The sequence below is a fragment of the Oncorhynchus masou genome, chromosome 10, assembly GCF_036934945.1.
Source record: "Oncorhynchus masou masou isolate Uvic2021 chromosome 10, UVic_Omas_1.1, whole genome shotgun sequence".
NCBI classification, from domain to species: domain Eukaryota; kingdom Metazoa; phylum Chordata; class Actinopteri; order Salmoniformes; family Salmonidae; genus Oncorhynchus; species Oncorhynchus masou.
In genome coordinates, this window is record NC_088221.1 from 48,477,614 (window position 1) to 48,504,586 (window position 26,973).

The window sequence follows — 26,973 nt, forward strand, 5'->3', positions numbered from 1 at the left end:
AATACACACTAACTTAAACACACACACACACTTCACTAATACACACTAACCTAAACACACACACACTTCACTAATACACACTAACCTAAACACACGCACACACACACTTCACTAATACACACTAACCTAAACACACACACACTTCACTAATACACACTAACCTAAACACACACACACTTCACTAATACACACTAACCTAAACACACACACACTTCACTAATACACACTAACCTAAACACACGCACACACACACTAATACACACTAACCTAAACACACACACACTTCACTAATACACACTAACCTAAACACACACAAACTTCACTAATACACACTAACCTAAACACACACACACTTCACTAATACACACTAACCTAAACACACACACTTCACTAATACACACTAACCTAAACACACAAACACTTCACTAATACACACTAACCTAAACACACACACACACACTTCACTAATACACACTAACCTAAACACACACACACTTCACTAATACACATTAACCTAAACACACACACACTACACTAATACACACTAACCTAAACACACACACACAAACTAATACACACTAACCTAAACACACACACTAATACACACTAACCTAAACACACACACACTAATACACACTAACCTAAACACACACACACTAATACACACTAACCTAAACACACATACACTAATACACACTAACCTAAACACACACACACACACACACACACACACACACACACACACACACACACACACACACACTAACTTAAACACACACACACACTTCACTAATACACACTAACCTAGACACACACACACACTAATACACACTAACCTAAACACACACACACTAATACACACTAACCTAAACACACACACACTAATACACACTAACCTAAACACACACACACTAATACACACTAACCTAAACACACATACACTAATACACACTAACCTAAACACACACACTTCACTAATACACACTAACCTAAACACACACACACTTCACTAATACACACTAACCTAAACACACACACACACACACTTCACTAATACACACTAACCTAAACACAAACACTTCACTAATACACACTAACCTAAACACATGCACACACACTTCACTAATACACACTAACCTAAACACACACACACTTCACTAATACACACTAACCTAAACACACGCACACACACTTCACTAATACACACTAACCTAAACACACACACACACTTCACTAATACACACTAACCTAAACACACACACACACTAATACACACACACTAATACACACTAACCTAAACACACACACACTAATACACACTAACCTAAACACACACACACTAATACACACTAACCTAAACACACACACACACACACACACACACACACACACACACACACACACACACACACACACACACACACACACACACACACACACACACACACACACACACACACACACACTAACTTAAACACACACACACACTTCACTAATACACACTAACCTAAACACACACACACACTAATACACACTAACCTAAACACACTAATACACACTAACCTAAACACACACACACTAATACACACTAACCTAAACACACTAATACACACTAACCTAAACACACACACACTAATACACACTAACCTAAACACACACACACTAATACACACTAACCTAAACACACACACACTAATACACACTAACCTAAACACACATACACTAATACACACTAACCTAAACACACACACACACACACACACACACACACACACACACACACACACACACACACACACACACACACACACACACACACACACACACACACACACACTTCACTAATACACACTAACTTCACTAATACACACTTACACACCTACATCAGTAACCGTGGTGAAATGGTTAGCTAATTGACGGTGCGCGATTGCAGCGTTTTAAAAAGACCTCAGCGACGTCACTTGCTCTGAGACGCTCGTTCCCCTTCCTCTGCAAGAGCCGTGGCTTTTGTGGAGCGACAGGTAACGATGCTTCGAGGGTGACTGTTTCTATCGTTGTTGGTTCAAGCCCAGGTTTGGGGCAAGAAGAAAGGCACTAGGCTACACACACACACACACACACTAGTCTACACACCAAAGTTATCAGCAACATACCAAACCAGGGAGCATCTTTGCTTAATAGCTGAAAATAAAACAATGAACAACACATGTATATTTTGACGTTTGGATTAATATAGCATTGGCAGCATCATTAGGCTACAATTCATCAACATTAGATTTGTGTCAAAGGAACACGCTACAATCTGTTCTTAATTAAAGATAGTCATTAGTTCCACATTGCCAGCTACTTTCCACAAAAGCATTAGGGTTTTAAATCTCCCGTGGCAGATGTCCTAGTGCTTAGTGCCAAGCAGCATATGGATGGGTGAACAACGAGCCGAGGAACTTTTCCAAACTCAATTAAGTTTTCCCGGCCCCCATACAACCAAAACATTCTGCAACCTTCACCCTCCTCCTCCTCCTCCTCCTCCTGCTGTAATCTGTCAAACCAAATTAATGAGCTTTGTGAGACTTGACGATTGGATCAAGTGACTTGACTCTCGTCTACAGGTCTGTGGCATAATTAAAGTCTCACTAAACATTGGAATAACATGTCGATACAGTAGGCTAAACCGTAAGAGAAAGATGTAAGTGCTTTTCAAGACGTGGAGAAGTAAGTTCCTCAACCAACTAAACCCCCAAAACTCACCCTCCAGTCTCTGCTCCTGAATCCACGCAGTCATCTTCTGTTAAATTCTTCTCCATCTCAAAGGATAACAACATATTTAGTTTGCATTATTTCTCAATTGTTCAGAAACCTTTGTTGGAGCGCGGCTCTAAACAACCGTATTCGACGTTAAAAGAAGAGAGGGAACAGAAGAGGCAAGAAGAGACGCGAACCTCTACCTCTCTCTCGCAGCCCTGCAGAACATTCTTCTGATCGCTCCAGCAGCAACAGGCTGGCTCCCCACTGCGTCATCAGCCGCGTTCATTTAGCAAAATGGTTGTCTTTTGTCGCCAGCATGTGGTACTATGAGGTACTATCGTACCTACTCCGATAAAATGATACAAAGTACAGTATTATGAAGTTGTCGTGAAATGAGAATCACACCATTACAAATTTAAAAGCAATTGGACAGTTTGATGAAAAAGCTTTAAATAAAGGTTCAAATGTAATGTCACGTGATTGCGCTAAACACAGAGTCCCAATGATGTACACTAGTACAGTGATATTGGAGAATGTGTGGGGTTCTTTGGCTGTCCCCAATGGAGAATCATTTGAAGAACCCCTTTGGGTTCCATGTAGAACCCTTTCCACAAAGAGTTCTAAATGGAGCTCAAAAGGGTGCTACCTGGAACCAAAAGTGTTCTACCTGGAACCAAAAGGGTTCTCCTATGGGGACAGATGAAGAACCCTTTTGACTAAGAGTGACTTTAGCTTTGGAGTCTGTAGGCTCTGTGATGGTCCTGCCTCATCTTGCCTCTTCCTGCCTCATCCTGCCGTTCCTGCCTCTTCCTGCCTCATCCTGCCTCTTCCTGCCTCATCCTGCCTCATCTTGCCTCTTCCTGCCTCATCCTGCCGTTCCTGCCTCTTCCTGCCTCATCCTGCCTCTTCCTGCCTCATCCTGCCTCATCCTGCCTCTTCCTGCCTCTTCCTGCCTCATCCTGCCTCATCCTGCCTCACCCTGCCTCTTCCTGCCTCACCCTGCCTCTTCCTGCCTCTTCCTGCCTCTTCCTGCCTCATCCTGCCTCATCCTGCCTCACCCTGCCTCTTCCTGCCTCATCCTGCCTCTTCCTGCCTCTTCCTGCCGCATCCTGCCTCTTCCTGCCTCATCCTGCCTCTTCCTGCCTCTTCCTGCCTCTTCCTGCCTCTTCCTGTCTCATCCTGCCTCACCCTGCCTCACCCTGCCTCTTCCTGCCTCATCCTGCCTCATCCTGCCTCACCCTGCCTCATCCTGCCTCTTCCTGCCTCATCCTGCCTCATCCTGCCTCACCCTGCCTCATCCTGCCTCTTCCTGCCTCATCCTGCCTCATCCTGCCTGTTCCAGTCTCATCCTGCCTCATCCTGCCTCACCCTGCCTCATCCTGCCTCATCCTGCCTCATCCTGCCTCATCCTGCCTCTTCCTGCCTCATCCTGCCTCATCCTGCCTCTTCCTGCCTCATCCTGTCTCATCCTGCCTGTTCCAGTCTCATCCTGCCTCATCCACCCTTTATGTTCCATCTAGATCTGTTTTGGTTCTTCTGTTCTGTAAAGACAGAGCCTGGGTCGCCATTGGGATAAATGTTATAAATACGTACAATAGTTGTCCAATTAATAAAGAAGGAGATTGACTATCAAAACACCCCTTACTCTCACCACTCCTTCTCATTGGTCTGGTAGAGAGGGGTGTGGTCTGGTAGAGAGAGGGGGCGTGGTCTGGTTGAGAGAGGTTTGAGTACCTATCGCTCTGTCTGTCTGTCTATAACTTTGCTGAGTAATAGTCTGTAATAAGATACAGATTAGGTCAAATATCAGATTGGTGATTGATGATTTTTTATTTTACCTTTATTTAACCAGGCAAGTCAGTTAAGAACAAACTCTTATTTTCAATGACGGCCAAGGAACAGTGGGTTAACTGCCTGTTCAGGGGCAGAACGACAGATTTGTACCTTGTCAGCTCGGGGGTTTGAACTCGCAACCTTCCGGTTACTTGTCCAACGCTCTAAACACTAGGCTACCCTGCCGCCCTGATGATTGATAATTGAAGTTTTTGTAAGTGGAAATCACTGGTCCTTTGAGGGGACATAATCAGTTGACCTTTCCCCTCCTCCCGTTTAAAACAGCTTCTTTTTGCTAAAAGGAATCGACTGCTGATGGACATGATGATACTTCTTTACTATGCTCCGACCTATCAGATCCTCCATAACAGATCTGTTGAGTATGGTACAACAACAAGTAGGCCAGCAGGGTTCATGCTGGGAGGGAGAACAATGTCTACAGGCCTATAATGTGATACTGTTTTGATTCAACTACTGAACGGTTAAATGCCTGTGAGAGGGAGCTGAGATTTAGCTCCTAGAAGACCAGTTGTAGCCTGTAGAAACGGGCTAAATTGGTGTTATGACTGTGTTAGCGAGTGTTGTTAGCTATTTAATGGGTTTGTTTGTTAAACCAAGGTTTCTAAAAGCAAAACTTGGTTTGCTTTTAGATTAAGGCCAGAGGACCCCACCCAGGCACACCGGTGACCCAGGGACCCCACCCAGGCACACCGGTGACCCAGGGACCCCACCCAGGCAAACCGGTGACCCAGGGACCCCACCCAGATAAACCAGTGGCCCAGGGACCCCACCCAGATAAACCAGTGGCCCAGGGACCCCACCCAGGCAAACCGGTGACCCAGGGACCCCACCCAGGCAAACCGGTGACCCAGGGACCCCACCCAGGCAAACCGGTGACCCAGGGACCCCACCCAGATAAACCAGTGGCCCAGGGACCCCACCCAGGCAAACCGGTGACCCAGGGACCCCACCCAGATAAACCGGTGACCCAGGGACCCACATCATTCATTAGCAAAAAAATCATCAGTTTAATTAATGATAATGGAAAGAACAATTCATCAAGATTTTTTAAAATAATAGATTTGATAGATAGTTTTTCATTATTTTGACTTGGAAGAGGAAGTGTAAACTATCTATCAAATATCTACTCTAAGACAACTGTCTTGAATCACAGAGTGTGAGACACCACACATTTACTGTGTCAGACAGTTAGTCAGACAGTTAGTCAGACAGTTAGTCAGACAGTTAGTCAGACAGTTTGTCAGACAGTTAGTCAGACAGTTAGTCAGACAGTTAGTCAGACAGTTAGTCAGACAGTTAGTCAGACAGTTAGTCAGACAGTTTATCAGTGTCTGCCTGGCCATTCTCTCTCAGTGTGCCTTTGCGGTAATGCCAGATTGCCAGTGTCCATCCAGGTGACCTGGACTGAATGTGACAGCACTGTGTGGTTCTCCAGGCCATGCCAAGGCCAATTGTAGTCTCTGTGTTTGACTGTAATATATTACATTGCATGTGTTTGGCTGTAATATATTACATTGCGTGTTTGGCTGTAATATATTACATTACATGTTTGACAGTAATATATTACATTGTGTGCGTTCGGCTGTAATGTATTACATTGCGCGTGTTTGACTGTAATATATTACATTGCGTGTGTTTGGCTGTAATGTATTACATTGCGTGCGTTCGGCTGTAATATATTACATTGTGTATGTTTGGCTGTAATATATTACATTGCTTCATGCTTAGATATGATTTGAGAGATTCCCCTCCTCGAAGTCATTGTACAATGCTAACACTCCGAGTTGACTCAGGTAAATACATGACTATGTTTGAATAACACTCTATTGTCATCACATTATATGGCTATAGTGCTGCACCCTCATCTAAATCAGGTTTAAAATGACGTGTACATTAGGAACCATTCTCTAACACCCCCCCCCCCCTCTCTCTCTCCTCCTCTTCAGGTGTTCAATGCTAAAACAGCAGAGCAACTCAGTCACAATACGATGCAGAGCTTTCGATTTGGCTTCTGGTCGGCAAGGAGTCCCCTCCCGCCCCAGTTTCGTTAAAACCATTGACAACTACGTATCGTTTTCAAGGAATTGTTAAATACATTTTATAACCGTTTTCGCTTTAATATCCCCTCTCGAAGAGCATATTCAGAACTACTAATTTCTGATTGCTAACATTAGCTAGCTAGCTAACAGTACACTTCAACTTGAAGTGAAAATGACTTTCTGACAAAAATAGAAACGTTTAATATCAGAAAATGTAGCCTGCTAGAATCTCTTAACCGTATACATGGACACAGATGCCATGGTTGCTCTTACTTTGAAGATGTAATCCGGAGATGTTGTTTTATACAACAGCCTTCTGTGTTCTCTTTTTCTACTCCGTCTCCATATTTGCAATCAAATGGAAGAATTTTCTCCATCTCCTTAGCTATCACACTCTAATTCCACTGATTTCAAAACTCGGTCCTCCAGAAAGTGGAGAGCAACACTTATGCAGTTCTACTACGTGATATCTTTATAAAAAAGCCATTTTAGAAAGGATAACCTACACATACTGACCAGCTCATATTATAGACAGAAGCGTGGTACCTGGCAGACCAATCGGAACTCATCTCTCGGCATGTCCAGCCCACCCATTATCTCAGCCAATCATGGCTATTGGCAAGGTTCCTGTTTTTGTCTGTGGCTAAACCAACTAGGCTCATAATATAACTATTGTATTTGTATTTACAGATGGAATACAAGTTTGTTTTTAAGGCACATGAAAGTTCACATGTTCCAGAAGGTATTTCTGCCAAAAGGAAAACGCATTTTGATAAAATAAAATAAACGTTTACGTCCTGAGATGTAGTGACGTGTGACATACACCTAGTGTCCTGTAACAAGTCACAAATGTTGAATCTTCTACCTTCACAGGGAGTTTTCTGCTGTTATCGTGACTGTTGTATACGTGCCACCTCAGGGCAAGAAAAATAACAAACTGGCACTTAAAGTGGCAATCAGCAGTAGAAACAATAACAAAGCAGACTCCCCACCCCTGGTGAAACGCTCATGGAGAAATGTAACCTCAGATTAATAGAGCTAGAGCTCAGCATTGACCATCCATGATATCAAATGTATAGTTTTAACCATGTTTTGAGGCTATATAATGTGTGTTTACATTTTAATTGTTAACAAACATTGGAGTAAAACAAGCTTATATATTTTGGGTTCTGATGGTGTACGACAGTAGAACTGAGAACATGAAGCATTTCTAAGTTAAATTCTTCAAGAATCAATGGATACATATTATTGATATCAAAGGCCAAAAACGGATGTAGCAACTTCTAGACTGTAAACTCTCCTTCCAGACTCACATTAAGCATCTCCAATCCAAAATTAAATCTAGAATCGGCTTCCTATTCGCAATGAAGCATCCTTCAATCATGCTGCCAAACATACCCTTGTAAAACTGACTATCCTACCGATCCCCGACTTCGCGATGTCATTTACAAAATAGCATCCAACACTCTACTCAGCTAATTGGATGCAGTCTATCACAGTGCCATCCGTTTTGTCACCAAAGCCCCATATACTACCCACCACTGCGACCTGAATGCTTTCGTTGGCTGGCCCTCTATTCATATTTGTTGCCAAACCCACTGGCTCCAGGTCATTTATAAGTCTTTGCTAGGTAAAACCCGCCTTATCTCAGCTCACTGTTCACCATAGCAGCACCCATCCGTAGCACGCTCTCCAGCAGGTATTTTTCACTGGTCATCCCCAAAGCCAATTCCTCCTTTGGCCGCCTCTCCTTCCAGTTCTCTACTATTAATAACTGGAACAAATCACTGAAGCTGGAGACTCATATCTCCCTAACTAGCATTAAGCACCAGCTGTCAGAGCAGCTTACAGATCATTACACCTGTACATAGCAAACCTGTAAATAGCCCACCTGTACATAGCCCACCTGTACATAGCCCACCTGTACATAGCCCACCTGTACATAGCAAACCTGTACATAGCCCACCTGTACATAGCCCACCTGTACATAGCCCACCTTTAAATAGCCCACCTGTACATAGCAAACCTGTAAATAGCCCACCTGTAAATAGCCCACCTTTAAATAGCCCACCTGTACATAGCCCACCTTTAAATAGCCCACCTGTACATAGCCCACCTGTACATAGCCCACCTGTAAATAGCCCACCTTTAAATAGCCCACCTGTACATAGCCCACCTTTAAATAGCCCACCTGTACATAGCCCACCTGTACATAGCCCACCTGTACATAGCCCACCTTTAAATAGCCCACCTGTACATAGCCCACCTTTAAATAGCCCACCTGTACATAGCCCACCTGTACATAGCCCACCTGTAAATAGCCCACCTTTAAATAGCCCACCTGTACATAGCCCACCTTTAAATAGCCCACCTGTACATAGCCCACCTGTACATAGCCCACCTGTACATAGCCCACCTTTAAATAGCCCAACTTTAAATAGCCAACCTGTACATAGCAAACCTGTAAATAGCCCACCTGTACATAGCCCACCTGTACATAGCCCACCTGTACATAGCCCACCTTTAAATAGCCCACCTGTACATAGCAAACCTGTAAATAGCCCACCTGTACATAGCCCACCTGTACATAGCCCACCTTTAAATAGCCCACCTGTACATAGCCCACCTGTACATAGCCCACCTTTAAATAGCCCACCTGTACATAGCAAACCTGTAAATAGCCCACCTGTACATAGCCCACCTTTAAATAGCCCACCTGTACATAGCAAACCTGTACATAGCCCACCTGTACATAGCCCACCTGTACATAGCAAACCTGTAAATAGCCCACCTGTACATAGCCCACCTGTACATAGCCCACCTTTAAATAGCCCACCTTTAAATAGCCCACCTGTAAATAGCCCACCTTTAAATAGCCCACCTGTACATAGCCCACCTTTAAATAGCCCACCTGTACATAGCCCACCTGTACATAGCCCACCTGTAAATAGCCCACCTTTAAATAGCCCACCTGTACATAGCCCACCTTTAAATAGCCCACCTGTAAATAGCCCACCTGTACATAGCCCACCTTTAAATAGCCCACCTGTACATAGCCCACCTTTAAATAGCCCACCTGTACATAGCCCACCTGTACATAGCCCACCTGTACATAGCCCACCTTTAAATAGCCCACCTGTACATAGCCCACCTTTAAATAGCCCACCTGTACATAGCAAACCTGTAAATAGCCCACCTGTACATAGCCCACCTGTAAATAGCCCACCTGTACATAGCAAACCTGTAAATAGCCCACCTGTACATAGCCCACCTGTACATAGCAAACCTGTAAATAGCCCACCTGTACATAGCCCACCTTTAAATAGCCCACCTGTACATAGCCCACCTGTACATAGCCCACCTTTAAATAGCCCACCTGTACATGGCAAACCTGTAAATAGCCCACCTGTACATAGCCCACCTTTAAATAGCCCACCTGTACATAGCCCACCTTTAAATAGCCCACCTGTAAATAGCCCACCTGTAAATAGCCCACCTGTATATAGCCCACCTTTAAATAGCCCACCTGTACATAGCAAACCTGTAAATAGCCCACCTGTACATAGCCCACCTTTAAATAGCCCACCTGTACATAGCCCACCTTTAAATAGCCCACCTGTAAATAGCCCACCTGTAAATAGCCCACCTTTAAATAGCCCACCTGTACATAGCCCACCTTTAAATAGCCCACCTGTAAATAGCCCACCTGTAAATAGCAAACCTGTAAATAGCCCACCTTTAAATAGCCCACCTGTAAATAGCCCACCTGTAAATAGCCCACCTGTACATAGCCCACCTTTAAATAGCCCACCTGTAAATAGCCCACCTGTAAATAGCCCACCTGTAAATAGCCCACCTGTAAATAGCCCACCTGTACATAGCCCACCTTTAAATAGCCCACCTGTAAATAGCCCACCTGTACATAGCCCACCTTTAAATAGCCCACCTGTAAATAGCCCACCTGTACATAGCCCACCTTTAAATAGCCCACCTGTAAATAGCCCACCTGTACATAGCCCACCTGTACATAGCCCACCTGTAAATAGCCCACCTGTACATAGCCCACCTGTAAATAGCCCACCTGTACATAGCCCACCTGTACATAGCCCACCTGTAAATAGCCCACCTGTACATAGCCCACCTGTAAATAGCACACCTGTAAATAGCCCACCTGTACATAGCCCACATGTAAATAGCCCACCTGTACATAGCCCACCTGTACATAGCCCACCTGTAAATAGCCCACCTGTAAATAGCCCACATGTACATAGCCCACCTGTGCATAGCTCACCTGTACATGACCCACCTGTAAATAGCCCACCTGTACATAGCCCACCTGTACATAGCCCACCTGTACATAGCCCACCTGTGCATAGCTCACCTGTACATGGCCCACCTGTAAATAGCCCACCTGTACATAGCCCACCTGTACATAGCCCACCTGTAAATAGCCCATCTGTACATAGCCCACCTGTACATAGCCCACCTGTACATAGCCCACCTGTACATAGCCCACCTGTAAATAGCCCACCTGTAAATAGCCCACCTGTACATAGCCCACCTGTAAATAGCACACCTGTAAATAGCCCACCTGTACATAGCCCACCTGTACATAGCCCACATGTAAATAGCCCACCTGTACATAGCCCACCTGTACATAGCCCACCTGTAAATAGCCCACCTGTACATAGCCCACATGTAAATAGCCCACCTGTAAATAGCCCACCTGTACATAGCCCACCTGTGCATAGCTCACCTGTACATGGCCCACCTGTAAATAGCCCACCTGTACATAGCCCACCTGTACATAGCCCACCTGTACATAGCCCACCTGTACATAGCCCACCTGTAAATAGCCCACCTGTACATAGCCCACCTGTACATAGCCCACCTGTAAATAGCCCACCTGTAAATAGCCCACCTGTACATAGCCCACCTGTACATAGCCCACCTGTAAATAGCCCACCTGTAAATAGCCCACCTGTACATAGCCCACCTGTACATAGCCCACCTGTAAATAGCCCACCTGTACATAGCCCACCTGTAAATAGCCCACCTGTAAATAGCCCACCTGTAAATAGCCCACCTGTACATAGCCCACCTGTAAATAGCCCACCTGTAAATAGCCCACCTGTAAATAGCCCACCTGTACATAGCCCACCTGTACATAGCCCACCTGTACATAGCCCACCTGTACATAGCCCACCTGTAAATAGCCCACCTGTAAATAGCCCACCTGTACATAGCCCACCTGTAAATAGCCCACCTGTAAATAGCCCACCTGTAAATAGCCCACCTGTACATAGCCCACCTTTAAATAGCCCACCTGTAAATAGCCCACCTGTAAATAGCCCACCTGTAAATAGCCCACCTGTACATAGCCCACCTGTAAATAGCCCACCTGTAAATAGCCCACCTTTAAATAGCCCACCTGTAAATAGCCCACCTGTAAATAGCCCACCTGTAAATAGCCCACCTTTAAATAGCCCACCTTTAAATAGCCCACCTGTACATAGCCCACCTGTAAATAGCCCACCTGTAAATAGCCCACCTGTAAATAGCCCACCTGTAAATAGCCCACCTTTAAATAGCCCACCTTTACATAGCCCACCTTTAAATAGCCCACCTGTAAATAGCCCACCTGTAAATAGCCCACCTGTAAATAGCCCACCTGTAAATAGCCCACCTGTACATAGCCCACCTGTAAATAGCCCACCTGTAAATAGCCCACCTGTACATAGCCCACCTGTAAATAGCCCACCTGTACATAGCCCACCTGTAAATAGCCCACCTGTACATAGCCCACCTGTACATAGCCCACCTGTAAATAGCCCACCTGTGCATAGCTCACCTGTACATGGCCCACCTGTAAATAGCCCACCTGTACATAGCCCACCTGTAAATAGCCCACCTGTACATAGCCCACCTGTACATAGCCCACCTGTAAATAGCCCACCTGTGCATAGCTCACCTGTACATGGCCCACCTGTAAATAGCCCACCTGTACATAGCCCACCTGTACATAGCCCACCTGTACATAGCCCACCTGTACATAGCCCACCTGTAAATAGCCCATCTGTACATAGCCCACCTGTACATAGCCCACCTGTACATAGCCCACCTGTACATAGCCCACCTGTAAATAGCCCACCTGTAAATAGCCCACCTGTACATAGCCCACCTGTACATAGCCCACCTGTAAATAGCCCACCTGTGCATAGCTCACCTGTACATGGCCCACCTGTAAATAGCCCACCTGTACATAGCCCACCTGTACATAGCCCACCTGTAAATAGCCCACCTGTAAATAGCCCACCTGTAAATAGCCCACCTGTACATAGCCCACCTGTAAATAGCCCATCTGTACATAGCCCACCTGTACATAGCCCACCTGTAAATAGCCCACCTGTACATAGCCCACCTGTACATAGCCCACCTGTAAATAGCCCACCTGTAAATAGCCCACCTGTACATAGCCCACCTGTAAATAGCACACCTGTAAATAGCCCACCTGTACATAGCCCACCTGTACATAGCCCACATGTAAATAGCCCACCTGTACATAGCCCACCTGTACCTAGCCCACCTGTAAATAGCCCACCTGTAAATAGCCCACCTGTAAATAGCCCACCTGTACATAGCCCACCTGTACATAGCCCACCTGTACATAGCCCACCTGTACATAGCCCACCTGTAAATAGCCCATCTGTACATAGCCCACCTGTACATAGCCCACCTGTACATAGCCCACCTGTAAATAGCCCACCTGTAAATAGCCCACCTGTACATAGCCCACCTGTACATAGCCCACCTGTAAATAGCCCACCTGTGCATAGCTCACCTGTACATGGCCCACCTGTAAATAGCCCACCTGTACATAGCCCACCTGTACATAGCCCACCTGTACATAGCCCACCTGTACATAGCCCACCTGTAAATAGCCCACCTGTAAATAGCCCACCTGTAAATAGCCCACCTGTACATAGCCCACCTGTAAATAGCCCATCTGTACATAGCCCACCTGTACATAGCCCACCTGTAAATAGCCCACCTGTACATAGCCCACCTGTACATAGCCCACCTGTAAATAGCCCACCTGTAAATAGCCCACCTGTACATAGCCCACCTGTAAATAGCACACCTGTAAATAGCCCACCTGTACATAGCCCACCTGTACATAGCCCACATGTAAATAGCCCACCTGTACATAGCCCACCTGTACATAGCCCACCTGTAAATAGCCCACCTGTAAATAGCCCACCTGTACATAGCCCACATGTAAATAGCCCACCTGTACATAGCCCACCTGTACATAGCCCACCTGTACATAGCCCACCTGTACATAGCCCACCTGTACATAGCCCACCTGTAAATAGCCCATCTGTACATAGCCCACCTGTACATAGCCCACCTGTAAATAGCCCACATGTAAATAGCCCACCTGTACATAGCCCACCTGTACATAGCCCACCTGTAAATAGCCCACCTGTAAATAGCCCACCTGTAAATAGCCCACCTGTAAATAGCCCACCTGTAAATAGCCCACCTTTAAATAGCCCACCTGTAAATAGCCCACCTGTAAATAGCCCACCTGTAAATAGCCCACCTGTAAATAGCCCACCTATGTGTGACATTCTTATGACATCACAGTATTCTTATGACATTCTTATGACGTCACGGTTTTACTTTTTTATGTCACCTTTATTTAACCAGGTATTTATATATATAACCCACATGCTCACTGAGTCTGTACATAGTCAAAGATTTCCTTAAGTTTGGGTCAGTCACAGTGGTCAGGTATTTGCCACTGTGTACTCTCTGTTTAGGGCCAAATAACATTGTAGTTTGTTCTGTTTTTTGGTAAATTCTTTCCAATGTGTCAAGTAATTATCTTTTTGTTTTCTCATGATTTGGTTGGGTCTAATTGTGCTGTTGTCCTGGGGCTCTGTAGGGTGTGTTTGTGTTTGTGAACAGAGCCCCAGGACCAGCTTGCTTAGGGAACTCTTCTCCAGGTTCATCTCTCTGTAGGTGATGGCTTTGTTATGGAAGGTTTGAGAATCACTTCCTTTTAGGTGGTTGTAGAATTTAATGGCTCTTTTCTGGATTTTGATAATTTGTGGGTATCGGCCTAATTCTGCTCTGCATGCATTATTTGGTGTTCTACGTTGTACATTGGGGATATTTGTGCAGAATTCTGCATGCAGAGTCTCAATTTGGTGTTTGTCCCATTTTGTGAATTCTTGGTTGGTGAGTGGACCCCAGACCTCACAACCATAAAGGGCAATGGGTTCTATAACTGATTAAAGTATTTTTAGCCAGATCCTAATTGGTATGTCGAATTTTATGTTCCTTTTGATGGCATAGAAGATCCTTCTTACCTTGTCTCTCAGATCATTCACTGCTTTGTGGAAAGTTACCCGTGGAGCTGATTTTTAGGCAGAGGTATGTATCGTTTTTTGTGTGCTTCTAGGGCAGATGAAATTATATCTGACTAATTTGCAATTGATATATTATTATTATGCATAGCCCCACATTAAAAGTATGTGATGATGAGTTGTGAAGACAATCAGAAATACTGTTAGATTTTTTTTTCAATTGACTGCAATAGTCGCAAATAAATAAATACAAATGTTTTAATGTTTAAATACAAAGTAAACACTGGCTGTTAATTAGGTCAAAAAAGTTGAGGAAACCTGCCCAATGTCATATTCATAGAAAATTAAATGTATGTCATCACCAAAAGTGCTACATTATGGTATGCATGGTAATGGTTCCCCCTGGTGGTCATCATAATGCAGTGCATCCACATTTAATTTGCCGTCACCTTGAATCGGTCCTCCAAATATACTGCTGATCTCACTCGTTTCCAATGGGTTAAAATGAATGGTAAAATAAGTTGTACGTTTCCTCGCCTGTCAGTTTGTTATTAAAAAAAAAAACTTGATAACTCGCTTGGGTCATTTTAAGATGTTCGTTTTGAAAATTTGTTCAGCCATTTTCCCACAGTGAAAAAGTGTCCAAGTCATGTCATGTGATCTACTAGTGGATGAACTGGGAATCAGACATGATATCTGATTTACATCAGTGGAAAGGTTATGACTTCAACTTTCTCCTCATATGTATGTAACTCATACTCATTCATTGGTACGTTGCCCTGGGCTTTTAAAATGGCTGTGTTGCTATGGCAATGTATGCATGTTTTGAGCGCCACCGTCTGGTACAAGATATTACACACACACACACACACACAAAAAAAACATCGATTTTATTTTATCCCTTTGTAATGGTAATTGGTGACATTTTATTTTAAACCTAGACTTTGAAATATCTTATTCCCCAACATCGGCACGATTTGGATGGGGACAATTTGGGAACCAAATTATCTTCACCCCACACCCCAAAAAACTAAAATACATATATATTTGTTTTTGCTTTTCTTTGCCTGCACTTGCTCTGGCTCTGTAATAGTCACGTTGTTGCTGTATTAGAATCCCACGGTTCTTACCTTTCTAACATTACTAAGCATGTGTTTGTAGGACTTATAGTTTTGAAATCAAAATGTACTTGATAAATGTAGTTTATATTTTTTTGCATGTCAATCTCTCCTGGCTCAAAGTGGAGGAGAGATTGACTTCATCACTACTTGTATTTGTGAGAGACATTGACATGCTGAATGCACAGAGCTGTCTGTCTAAACTACCTGCACACAGCTCGGACACCATGCATACCCCACAAGACATGCCACCAGAGGTCTCTGCCCAGTCCCCTAGTCCAGAACAGACAGCAGGAGGTGCACAGTACTACATAGAGCCATGACTACATGGAACTCTATTCAATATCAGGTAACTGATGCAAGCAGTAGAATCAGAGGCCGGAGGGAACACACTTAATATGTTGTGAAATATGTTATGAATGTAAATGTTTTTAAAATGCATAGCTGCCTTAAAACCTCTTAGAGATCGGGCTACTTTTTTCAACATTCTATTAAAAATCGCGCAACATTTCAACGTCCTGCTACTCATGCCAGGAATATAGTATATGCATATGATTAGTATGTGTGCATAGAAAACACTCTGAAGTTTCTAGAACTGGTTCAATGGTGTCTGTGACTATAACAGAACGAGTTCCGTGGTCAAAATCACAAGGAAACCTGATCACAAAATCGACGAAGGAAAAATCAATCCGCCAGCCTCTGTATTGTCTATGGCTTGCCATAAATGATGGGACTGAGCTTGCAAGTCCTACAGCTTCCACACGATGTCGCCAGTGTTGTGATTTCCAGGTCCCTTTATCCTTGGTCAGATCACTGAATAGCACATCCGGTCTTCAGAAAATGGATTTCGTTTTGAAAACTTCTAGTTATTGAATACAGATCGCTCCGTGATCAATTTGATCGTTTATTAACGTTTACTAATAGCTAAAGTTGGATTACAGAAGTAGTTTGAAGTGTTTTGTCAAAGTTTATAGGCAACTTTTTTAATTTAAAAAAATAACGTTGCGTTTAGAAACTGTGTTTTTTCCTGGATCACACAGTCTTCATAAATGGACATTTTGGGTATACAAGGACCGATTTAATCGAAAAAAAGACCCAATTGTGATGTTTATGGGACATATAGGAGTGCCAACAAAGAAGCTTGTCAAAGGTAATGAATGTTTTATATTTTATTTCTGCGTTTTGTGTAGCGCCGGCTACGCTAATTCCTTGGTTTACGTCCCTTTCTGGTATTTCGGGGTGTTGCATGCTATCAGATAATAGCTTCTCGTGCTTTCGCCAAAAAGCATTTTACAAATCTGACTCGTTGGCTAGATTCACAACAAGTGTAGCTTGAATTGAGTACCCTGCATGTGAGTTTTAATGAACGTTTGAGTTTTAACGAGTGCTATTAGCATTTGGCGTAGCGCATTTGCATTTATTGTTGGGAAGGTGGGGCGATTGCGCCTCGGGTGGGCCAGAGAGGTTAATGTTGCTGGAACCCAAGAAGAATAGCTGCTGCGAACAGGGATCCATAATAAATACAAATACATCATTGAGTACCACTCTTCATATTTTCAAGGTGGCGGCTGCATCATGTTATGGGTATGCTTGTCAGCGGCAAGGAATATGTTTTTTTTTTTAGGATGAAAAGAAACGGGTACAGCTATAAGCACAGGCAAAATCCCAGAGGAAATCCTTGTTCAGTCTGTTTTCCAACAGACACTGTGTAAGGATGTGTAAGGATGTGTAAGGATGTGTAAGGATGTGTAAGGATGTGTAAGGATGTTGGTGTAGCTGGTGCAGAGGAGTCAGGCGCAGGACAGCAGAGATGAGTAACATAAGGAACTTTACTCAAATTACAAAATACATGAAGTATCACCAAGCCCACAAACATCGTACCGAACTTACAATAAACAAACATGCACAAAAACCATGGGGAAAACAGAGGGTTAAATAATGAACGAGTCATGGGGGAATTGAAACCAGGTGTGTAAAACAAAGACAAAACAAATGGAAAATGAAAAGTGGATCGGCGATGGCTTGAAGGCCGGTGACGTCGACCGCCGAACGCCGCCCGAACAAGGAGAGGGACCGACTTCGGCGGAAGTCGTGACACACTGGGAGACAAATTCCCCTTTCCAGCAGGACATTAACCTAAAACACAAGGCCAAATATACACTAGAGTTGCTTACCAAGATGACATTAAATGTTCCTTTTTTAAAAGAATAATGTGCAAATATTGTACAACCCAGGTGTAAAAAACTCTTAGAGACTTACCCAGAAAGACTGCCAAAGGTGATTCTAACATGTATAATAGATTTGTCAACATTTCTAAAACATGTATTCACTTTGTCATCACAATGTATTTTGTGTGTTCAGATGCCCTGTGTGGACAAAGTCATGGAACCTTATGACAATCAGATTAAATTAACTACATTTTTCAGAGAAAACTTCAGTCCAGTTCGACCGGAACACAACAGGTAACAGCTATTTGGGCGGATGCCCTGTAGGGGTGTAGTTTACATTTTAGTATGGTCTGGGTGTCCATCACTTCCTGTTCCAGAGACAGTGTGCTAGGCCACATACCCAACCACTGCTATTAGTTCTCAATGACAAGGATATCTTAATTGATTGAGGACTTTTAAGGGTAAAATGTTTCAATGGGATTGAAGTATGAGATGGAATTTGTTGAGATTTGACATGGGTCTGGATCAGTAACTTTTTGTCTTACTCTCATCATGCCTCTCTCTTTATGTCCATTCTATAGAATTATGACTCACTGGCAGGGGTTCCCATCTCAGGGGCTCCTATCTCAGGGGCTCCCATCTCAGGGGCTCCTATCTCAGGGGCTCCGATCTCAGGGGCTCCGATCTCAGGGGCTCCTATCTCAGGGGCTCCCATCTCAGGGGCTACCATCTCAGGGGCCCCCATCTCAGGGGCTCCCATCTCGGAGGTTCCTCTCTGGCCTGTTGGGGTAGCATTAGTACAGCTAGTTGTGTTCATGGTTAGGTGTTGCTATTGGTTCACGGTTAGGTGTTGCTATGGGTTCACGGTTATGTGTTGCTATGGGTTTACAGTTAGGTGTTGCTATGGTGTAGTTGGTTGGGCACGTGCACTGTGTATAAGACAGTAGATTAGGAATTGTTAGTTAGATTACTTGTTGGTTATTACTGCATTGTCGGAACTAGAAGCACAAGCATTTCGCTACACTCGCATTAACATCTGCTAACCATGTGTATGTGACAAATAACATTTGATTTGATTTGATTTGATTTGTCTAAATGGCCTGTGAAAACACATAGACCAGGCCCTGTTGTTACCTCATAAACCAGCGATAATGCCATATCCCAGCGATAATGCCATACCCCAGCCCACTGTCTCTCTCTGGAACAGGAAGTGATATCCACCAGACCATACTAAAATGATGGTTTAGGTTGTTATTGTGTCACTCCTACAAACTGGGGAAGGAAACACCAGTCTGCTCTCTACATCTACAGTTTATTAATCAAGTCATATTATCCCCCCTATGAAATGAAGCCTTGCAGTATGTGTATGTGCCATGCCCTGATTGGCTCCTCTCCCCTGGTGCTGATCTGCGATTGGTCTATTCCAGGGGTTGAGCTTGTGAGCCAATATATTTATTTCATTTCATTTGCGATTTTCATGAATAGTTAATGTTGCGTTATGCTAATGAGCTTGAGGCTATGATTACGCTCCCGGATACGGGATTGCTCGACGCTAGAGGTTAACTTTAAAAAGGAATGAGGTGTGAAAGTATCATAATGTAAGGTGTATGTAAAGTGCAGGGATGAGTGAATCTGTGTGTGTGAATTTGACTGAGTGAAAACTAAGTAAAACTACAAAGGAACAAACAAAACAGGATCATATCTGGAGGAGCAGAGAGAGAGAGAGAGAGAGAGAGAGAGAGAGAGAGAGAGGGAGAGTGATTAGTGAAGCAGTTTAAATACCCTGAGCCCAGGTGACTCATATCACTAACGACCCTTCTCTGCCTGCAGGAGGAACCACCCTGCACTGCAGAGGAGGGGCCATGACACTCCCCCCCCTCTCTCTCCTCCCCCACTTCTCTCTCTCTTCTCCCCCCACTTCTCTCTCTGTTCTCCCCCCACTTCTCTCTCTCTTCTCTCACCCCCACTTCGCTCTCTCTCCCCCTTTCCTTCTCTCCCTTCCCCCTTCAGGTGATGTGGGCTCGTTCTATGGATGTTACTTGGCCTCCCGAGTGGCGCAGTCGTCCAAGGCACTGCATCTCAGTTAGATTGAAGGCTGTATCACAACCGGCGCACAATTGGCCCAGTGTCGTCCGGGTTAGGGTTTGGCCAGAGTAGGCCGTCGTTGTAAATAAGAATTAGTTCTTAACTGACTTGCCTAGTTTAATAAAGGTTAAAATAAATAAAAAATACTTTGTTCATGCCTTCTCTGGGCCGTACGTCCCCTACTGGGAGCCCAGCGTACGAGGGCGAGGGATTTAAACCTATTCACTTTGCTCCCTCCCTCACCACTGCCACTCTCTGTTGTCATCTATGCATAGTCACTTTAATTAACTCTACCTACATGTACAGTTGAAGTCGGAAGTATACATACACCTTAGCCAAATACATTTAATCTCAGTTTTTCACAATTCCTGACTGTAACGGTTCTCGTTGGTGGAAGGAGAGGAGGACCAAAATGCAGGTGGTTCGCCATCTTTCAATTAAAAAAACTGAACACTACACAAAATAAAGACAAAGAGAAAACGGAAAACAGTTCTGCCAGGTGACCAGACACTAAACAGAAATTAAACCCACAACCACCATGGGGAAAACAAGCTCCATAAGTATGATTCTCAATCAGAGACACTGAACGACACCTGCCTCTGATTGAGAACCATACCAGGCCAAACACGTAGAAATATAACATAGAAAAAAGAACATAGACTACCCACCCCAACTCACGCCCTGACCAACCTAACACAAAGACATAAAAAAGAAACTAAGGTCAGAACGTGACAGTACCCCCCCCCAAAGGTGCGGACTCCGGCCGCAAAACCAGAACCTATAGGGGAGGGTCTGGGTGGGAGTCTGCCCGCGGTGGCGGCTCTGGCGCGGGACGTGGACCCCACTCCATCATAGTCTTTGCCCGCTTAAGTGGAGCCTTTGGTGTGGTGACCTTCGCGGCCCACCTCGGACTGGGGACCCTTGCAAGCGGGCCCCGAATGGAAGGGCGACTCCGGCAGCGCCAGTCAGGAGCTGCCAGAGCCGCCCGCCAGTCAGGGGCTGCCAGAGCCGCCCGCCAGTCAGGAGCTGCCAGAGCCGCCCGCCAGTCAGGGGCTGCCAGAGCCGCCCGCCAGTCAGGAGCTGCCAGAGCCATCAACCAGCCTGAGCTGCCTCTCAGTCCTGAGCTACCCCTTAGTCCTGAGCGACCCCTCAGTCCTGAGCTACCTATCAGTCCTGAGCTACCTATCAGTCCTGAGCTACCTATCAGTCCTGAGGTCCTGAGCTACCCCTTAAGTCCAGAGGTGTCCCTCAGTCCGGTGGGCCTGTTGTTTAGGGTTCCCAGGTCAGGGTCGGCCTCAAGGGTCGGCGTTCCTAGGAGACCACAGAGGCGGACTAAGACTATGGTGGAGTGGGGTCCACGTCCAGCGCCAGAGCCACCACCGCGGACAGATGCCCACCCAGACCCTCCCTTATAGGTTCAGGTTTTGCGGCCGGAGTCCGCACCTTGGGAGGGTGGTACTGTCACGTTCTGACCCTAGTTATTGTGGTAATTATTTGTTTTAGTTGGTCAGGACATGAGTTGGGTGGGCATTCTATGTTTTGTGTGTCTAGGTTTTTCTGTGTTCGGCCTAGTATGGTTCTCAATCAGAGGCAGGTGTCGTTAGTTGTCTCTGATTGAGAATCATACTTTGGTTGGGTTTGGTTGGGTTTCAGCCTGGGTTTCACTGTTGTTTTGTGGGTGATTGTTTCCGTGTCTGTGTTTTACACCACACGGTACTGTTTTCGGTTTTCGTCATTTCACGTTACGTTTATTGTTTTGTATGAGTGTTCAGTTTATGTGTTTAATAAACAACCATGGACACTTACCATGCCGCATTTTGGTCCTCCAGGAAGAAAGTCGTTACAGTTATTGTCCTACTGAAAGGTGGAAAGCTGAACAAGTATTCCCCTAGGATTTTACCTGTGCTTAGCTCCATTCAATGTATTGTTTATCCTGAAAACTACAAAGTTCTTAACAATTACAAGCATACCCATAACATGCAGTCACCACTATGCTTGAAAATGTGGAGAATGGTACTCAGTCAATTAGGTTAGTATTGAGAAGTAACTACAATGTTTTTGATCCATCCAATGTTTTCTTCTATCACAGCCACACTCTGTAACTGTTTTAATGGCCTAATGGTGAAATCCCTGAGCGGTTTCCTTCCTCTACGGCAACTGAGTTAAGAAGGATGCCTGTATCTTTGTAAAGACTGGGTGAATTCAATCCAAAGTATAATAAAGAACTTTACCATGGCCAAAGGGATATTCAGGGATATTCAGCATCTGCTTTAATTATTTTTAACAATATCTACCAATAGGTGACCTTCTTTGCGAGGCATTGGAAAACCTCCCTGGTCTTTGTGGTTGAATCTGTGTTTGAAAAAGTCCAGGGGTGGGAATACTTTCTGAAGGCACTGGAAAAGAATCATATCATTCAAAATACCAGATAATAGCAAAGTTCTAATTCATGAAATCTGTCATAATTTATATGTTCTAGTCGGCCACCAATAATACTGTTACTCCATAATACTTAAAGTTGTATTTTTGGGCGGGGCCTGGCATTAGGGCGGAGCCATTGGTCTCGTTTCCATCTTCCGAACATTAGCCTAACACAGTTGTTTTTATTTTATAATTGGAAATAAAAAAAGATTGAGGTGTGGCTTACCTTGGAATCTTTTCTCATTTTCCGTCAGTTGTTTGTCAGCTTGCAGGATGGAGTTGGACTGATTTTGATTCAAACCGTAACCAGCTGACTGAAATTTTTTGAAATTATTAATTGTTCATTACTGACTTCTTCTTCTCTGAGGCATCCTTGTTCTGTTTGAAAAGGTCGGCGGTGTGGTTGACAATGTCCACCTGAAAGATTTATTGGGAATGTTCAGATGCAGACATGTGAACCCCGGTATGCCATGTTCCTACAGTGATAAAGGGTTAAATATTGACTCCATATCAATATTAGTCTTTTATTCAATATCGAGTACATTTTAATCCAAGATTTAAAATCTCATCTGAGCAATCATTTTCACAGTAGTGTTCTTTTGTCTCAAGAAGTTAATTGATTGAGGAATTGCACTGATTGGCCATATTCCACCTGGTGTCACTGGTGTTGCTGTTGATGATTATACCTTTGTTGCATAAGCTAATCAATCATGTACCAGGCACAGATCTAGAATGATGATCCATACCGCCAGAGCTTTCAAGAATTCCCCATTGTCGTCTTTGAAGGATCACTTCATGAACGCCTGTGTGGCCTGAGTCTCTGAGTGAAGATGGTTCTCTGACAGCTGATTGATGTCCACCGGGAATAAGGCCTTCACATCCTCCATTCCCTTCTGGTACACAGCCAGGCCCTCGTCCACAGCAGCCTGGTTCTCAATTTTAGCCATGGCTATCACAGCATTCTCCAGACAGGGCACATTGCCTTTGGCTATGGTCTCCACATATGTGGTTGACCAAGTGGCCCAATACTGCAATCAGATAGAGGTGGGAGGAAAAAATATGTGTCACTAAGTATTTAGTGGAACAATAAAATTCGATATAACAATATATTTATCCATTTTCACATACTGTACTTTAGGTAGATATCTGACTCACTCTCTCCAGTCAATGTGTGTCCCCCTATAACAGTCTTCAAACGGCTCTCCTGGAAAATGAAGCGGCAGAAAGTATCTGCGACCTCTCTGAAGCGTTCAGAAAGCTCAGTCTCGTCCATGGAGTCCAGTCGGTGCATGTTGTCAGGAGTTGTTGGGGAGGGGAACACAAAACACTTGCGTGAGGGGAAGAAGTTCCGGATGTCAGGATTTGGCCAGGGTTGTTCCGGTTTTTGGTCACTAGATGCCCCCATTGTGCTTTTTGACCTTTTGCTTTCCCTTGATACCCATTATTATTTGCACCTGTGCCTCGTTTCCCCTGATTGTATTTAAACCCTTAGTTTCCCTCAGTTCTTTGCTCTGTGTTTGTATGTTAGCACCCAGCCCTAGTATTCTGTGTACTCTTGTTGATCCCGGTGGACGCTCTTGTGGAATTCTGTTTTTTTGTTCTTGTTTATTTATTTTTGAGTATCTTTTGAGGCTTTTTATGCTTTACCTACCACCTTGTGGATTTACCTTTTTGTCTTGGAGGATTACCTTGTGGATTACCTTGTTCTTGTGGAATTCCTTTTGAGGTTGAGGAGTTACATGTTTTCCTGAAAGACTTCACTTTTTACTTTATTAAATACACCGTCTCAAGTACTGCTGTGTCTGCCTCATCTTCTGGGTTCTGCTGACTATTCGTGGCTCAGTTGGTTAAGTGACTGTTTCTCACTCCGGAGACCCGGGTTTATAACCGGGTCCTGACACCGGATGCACTCTCGCGGGAGTTTGTAGTCATTGATCTTTTTACTAGTACCTGAAAGATAACATTGGCATTACTAGATTTTATAGTACATGCAGATCTTGGGTGTGTCCCAATAACATCTCCTTTCTCCTCCATCCTATCAGAGCTCTTGCAGCATAAACTGACATGTTGTCCACCCAATCAAAGGATCAGAGAATGAATCTAGTACTGAAAGCATAAGCTACAGCTAGCTAGCACTGCAGTGTATAAAGTGTGGTGAGTAATGGACGTAAAGAGAGACAAAGACAGTAGATGAACAGTTTTTAACAAATTAATTTCTTTAAAAATGAAGGAGATGCAAAAGAGAGAGAGAGCAATATTTGCTTGCATTTTTGAAACTTTCAAATGCAGCTAGCTAGATGAACTTACTCAAACATCAGGCTAAAACAGCCATGGCTATCCAACACTGGAACTCGTCCAAGGTAAACTTTTGGTTTTATGAATTAATTGCCACCGGGGCCTGCAGGTGTACCTGCTAAACTGCTTGCTGACTGTACACTGCACTGGATGATTGTAGCTGGTTAACTAATGCATTAGTTATAGTAGCTATGTTGTCTAGCTGTGACGTTAGCTAATATGCTGACAATGATGTTGGCTGTGTGTAGCGTTTAGTGGTTATGATATGAAGGTCTGGTTTGGAAATGTATTTTTCGTCTGGTCACTGACAGCTGATGTGTTGTCTACTGAAGTCCACAAGCGAAGGGAAAAGGTGAGAGGAGGAGAGCGCATAGATGTGAGAAGGAATTATACAATGAACAAAATGATCATGCTGTTTGTATGTGTTTACATGTGATCAGAGGTGTCCACAAGCGAAGGGAAAAGGTGAGAGGAGGAGAGCGCATAGATGTGAGAAGGACTTATACAATGAACAAAATGATCATGCTGTTTGTATGTGTTTACATGTGATCAGAGGTGTATTCATTCCCCCGATTCCGTTGAAAAACATTTCTGAAATGGAACAAAACGGGGATAAACATATTTGAATTTGTCCAATAGAAATTCTCGTTTGCAACTGTTGGACTAATGATTACACCCTAGATCAGCTAGATGCAGGCCAGAGTGTGGAACATGGTATTGAACGTGTCACTGTCTGTCACCTTGATTACTCAAATGTGTCTCTCTACATGTGCACCTACATTGTAAACTTTCATTCATAGGCTAGGTTGTAGCAACCTCACGATGGGTACAGGGAACATTAAAGTATCATGTAGTAGCCTAAACCTATCACTGTTAAATTGAACTGGTGAATGGAATATGAATGACAGTCATCCAATATGCTTTAATAGAAATAAGGCCATGCTCACAAACATCACCGACCGCCACTGTTTCATTCATCTGCTCTTATATTTAGCCTCACAATGAAGTGTTTACCCTTTTCCTTTTAAGACAAACAGGACGACAAGTACAACATAAAAATTGCAATTGCAGTTGCATTCGTGAGTTGTATTGTGAATGTCAATAAAAAAAGTAAGGTCCGCCTTAACAGACAAAATGAATTTTAAAGAATTCTGTAAGTACAGCAATTGTTTGCTCAATGGGAAATTAATATCCAACTACTCAATGATAACTGTGTGGAGTTTGGAGATTGTGACAGCAACTATGTGATCTTATTACAGTATTATAGACACTATGACCTAGGATTTCCTACGATCTTCTATGTAGAAGAATCCCTTACAGTATTATAGACACTATGTCCTGGGATTTACTATGGTCCTCTATGTAGAAGAACCCCTACAGTATTATAGACACTATGTCCTGGGATTTACTATGGTCTTCTATGTAGAAGAACCCCTACAGTATTATAGACACTATGACCTGGGATTTACTATGGTCCTCTATGTAGAAGAACCCTTACAGTATTATAGACACTATGTCCTGGGATTTACTATGGTCCTCTATGTAGAATAACCCCTTACAGTATTATAGACACTATGTCCTGGGATTTACTATGGTCTATGTAGAAGAACCCTTACAGTATTATAGACACTATGTCCTGGGATTTACTATGGTCCTCTATGTAGAATAACCCCTTACAGTATTATAGACACTATGTCCTGGGATTTCCTATGATCCTCTATGTAGAAGAACCCCTTACAGTATTATAGACACTATGTCCTGGGATTTCCTATGATCCTCTATGTAGAAGAACCCCTTACAGTATTATAGACACTATGTCCTGGGATTTCCTATGATCTACTATGTAGAAGAACCCCTTACAGTATTATAGACA

The 26,973-nt window shown here is 43.9% G+C and overlaps 1 protein-coding gene and 1 pseudogene across 1 annotated transcript in view; one reads left to right on the forward strand and one right to left on the reverse strand.

Moving 5' to 3' along the window:
* Positions 1-2,978, reverse strand: part of LOC135547772 (protein FAM124A-like) — a 56,051-nt gene extending 53,073 nt beyond the window's left edge. Inside the window, exon 1 of the mRNA XM_064977028.1 lies at positions 2,749-2,978. Within this exon, the coding sequence (XP_064833100.1) occupies positions 2,749-2,822 (74 nt within the window). The 5' untranslated portion in view covers positions 2,823-2,978. The remainder of the gene's footprint in view (positions 1-2,748) is intronic.
* Positions 1-26,973, forward strand: part of LOC135547713 (protein FAM124A-like) — a 622,546-nt pseudogene that overhangs the window by 456,293 nt on the left and 139,280 nt on the right.